General features: G+C 36.2%; 1 protein-coding gene across 1 annotated transcript in view; it reads left to right on the top strand.

The window, feature by feature from the left end:
- The first annotated feature begins 503 nt into the window (after nucleotides 1–503).
- The window catches only part of LOC106878970 (COP9 signalosome complex subunit 4), a 25983-nt gene continuing 23405 nt past the window's right edge, over nucleotides 504–3081 (top strand). The window contains exon 1 of the mRNA XM_014928346.2: nucleotides 504–663. Within this exon, the coding sequence (XP_014783832.1) occupies nucleotides 581–663 (83 nt within the window). The 5' untranslated portion in view covers nucleotides 504–580. The remainder of the gene's footprint in view (nucleotides 664–3081) is intronic.

Raw genomic sequence — 3081 nt, 5'->3', positions numbered from 1 at the left:
ATTCCAATATAATCGTAATCTACACACACTGAAAGGCATTTTTAGAAAATTTAATTAAAAAAATTACCCCCTTTTTCTGAAAGTTATGAGGAAACAAAGCTGCCTCGTGGATTTTCCGAAACGCTTCTCCCCACCCTCGGAAAAATGTTTTCACAACAAATTTCGAAATAATTGCCATCTAGACCATCTGAAGTGTATTTGCAGAAAATTTCCTTAAAAAATATCCATTTTTCTGGAAGTTTTGACGGAACAAGGTCCGAGGAGGCACACATGTGGAAGTATGCCTGCAAATTAACCAACTTCTAAAACAGGGTACAGCATATGGCACAGTAATTTACCCGAATTTCTGGAATTCGGATAAGGGATCTGGCACTGTACCAAAATGTGAGGGATATATGGTCGCTATTTCTAGCAGACTGTGACAACCGCGCAAAGAAACCCTTCCCGTCTTTATTGCTGATAGAAATTATCTGCCCTTGATGCGGCATGAATTATCTACCTTCGACTAAGAAACGTTTTCCTTGTTCGCCACTAGAGTGCAGCTTGACTGATCTTCCATCCCAGACCGAAAACAGTAGCAATGGCTCATTCGGTAAGACAGCAACTAAATCAGTTGGCCAGTATGTCCCATTCGGGGACTTCTCATAAGGATGTCACCGAAAGGTAATTAAACAAATAGTTAACAATCCATCTTGACTTAAGCTTTCCCTGTTCTTTTATTATCAAGCTTTGCGTACTGTAATTTCTTTGTCCCAAATTACCCCATCCTTTTGTCCCAAATCACCCCATCCTTTTGTCCAAAATTATTCCCTCTTCTTTTTGGTTTCAAAGTATCTCTTTTATCCCATATTATTCCATCCTTTTGCCCTACGTTACTCCTCTCTTTGATTTCAAATTATCTCTTTCGTTCCATATTACCACGCTGTTTCGTCCCAAATTACGTCCTTATTTGTTCCAAACTACCCCTCTATTTTGTCCCAAATTACCCTCTGTTTTGTCCCAAATTACCCCATCCCTTTATTTCAAATTACACCTTGTTTCAAATTATTTTTTGTGTTGTTCCAAATTACTCCCACTTTCTATCCCAAATTGCCCCTTCTTTCGTCTCATATTCCTTCACTTTCAGTAAAAATGCAAAAACTCAGATATATCACAAGAAATATCTGTCCCCCCAAAATCTCCACTATCCTTGCCTCTGTTTCTTTTCCCCTTTTTATTGCGTTTACAGTCCCCTTAACTCCATTATTTGTTTCTCCCAAATTACCCGATCCCCTCTCAATTACACCAAATTCTTCACTTCCTTTCAACCAGACCTATGTCCCTTCACCTTTTAATTATCATTTTACATTTAGGATACTTTATAGAAACATTAAATCTACACCAATGCTTGACTAGTACATTAATTGAATTAACCGGCCCCCGGAGGGTTTGAAAGGCTAAATTCGCTTCGGCGTGATTTGAACTTAGACCATAACTAAATAAATCCAGTCGTAATTAAAAACCAATCACAAGGCATTTTCTTTCATGCTCTGATGATTCTTCTAATGCTGTTTCTAAACCATTTGTTTTTACCTGTGGACCCTTTTGATTGCTATTTTACCTCTGCTGGACCCCCGTAGCCGTTTGATGCTTAAATAAAACCCTATTATATTTTTATAATTAAATATTATTAAGAATTGTATAAAATTAATGTTGAAATATTTTGTATATAACCAATTCTATTACATATAAATTTTAACAACAGAATCTTATGGTCCCTCAAGGGTCATATGGACCCCGATTGAGAACCGTTGTTCTAATGCACCATTCTTACTTTGATTTTGTTGTTATCGACTCCCGAGTACCTCATACCTACCCTTGTAACATTTTCAACTTTTTGTCCCAAATCACCCCCAATATCTTCTTTTTAAGTTTATCCTAAATTATCTCATTTTTATCCAAACGATATCCTATTTTTTTTTTTTTTGCCTTCTAATTAATTATCGCCCCTCCTTCAAAATTATCCTAAATAATTATTTTGTTTATGCGAAAAATACTCGATTTATGTGTCAGCCTGACAATCGCTTATTTAGTTTGTCCCAAATCATCCCATTATCTTCTTTTTAAGTTTGTCCTAAATTACCCCGATTTTGTTTATCCGAAAAATGCCCAATTTTCGTTCGTTCCTAATTAATTATTACTCGCTTATTTTTTTTGGTTGGTCCTAAATAATTATTACCATTTTCTTTTTATATTTTGTCCTAAATAATTATTTCATTTATCCGAATAATACCGTATTATGTGTCTTCCAAGTGACATCTGTTTTAGTTTGTCCCAAATTGCTCCTACATTGTAGCCCTTTCTCCTTCTTCAACGCCGCATCGCCTGACATCTTCTCTCTGCCTGTAACATATATTGTTCTCGTTATTCTTGTTTTATGTTATCTCCTTAATATGATAGATTATTAACCCTCTAACAGTTTTAACCACCCGATTTCGTTTGTCCCAAATTTCCTTTTGCAGATCTACCAATTTTCTCCTTCTTCAGCCCGACACCGCCTGGTATCTTCACTCTCTGAATGTAATATATATTGTTGCTGTTGTTGTTGTTATTATTATTATTATTTCCTTCATACAATGGATTCAATAGAGGATTAACCCTGTAATAGTTTTAACCGTTCCAGTTTTTGTCCCAAATTAACCCATCTTGTAAACATGGAGACTGCGACTGCTTGTTGTCTCCCCTTGTTCAGCCATTGTATTTCCTTCGACAGTTTCTCTCTCTCTCTCTTTTTCTCAATTCCTCTCTCTCTCTATGTATCTCACCCTCTTTTTATGTAGCTCTCTCTCTCTCTCATCATCTCACTAAGTATCACCATCTCTCTCTTTTTCTTTCGATGTGTGTGTATAGCTCGAAACGTTAAAGACTTTCTGTATTCCCGAGCGTCATACTAATACATCCTTTGGTAGAGGTGGACTATATGTAATCTGAACCTTTCCCCACCCCCCTTATTAATTAATTTTTTTTACGGAATCCCACGTTTTAGGCTATGGAGATTCCGATTCTGAAAAAAAATTTTTGAAAAATTTCAATTCTTCCCCC

The sequence above is a fragment of the Octopus bimaculoides genome, chromosome 29 (assembly GCF_001194135.2).
Source record: "Octopus bimaculoides isolate UCB-OBI-ISO-001 chromosome 29, ASM119413v2, whole genome shotgun sequence".
Taxonomy (NCBI): domain Eukaryota; kingdom Metazoa; phylum Mollusca; class Cephalopoda; order Octopoda; family Octopodidae; genus Octopus; species Octopus bimaculoides.
Note: the sequence above shows the minus strand (reverse complement) of the source record. Positions and strands in the feature narration are given on the sequence as shown.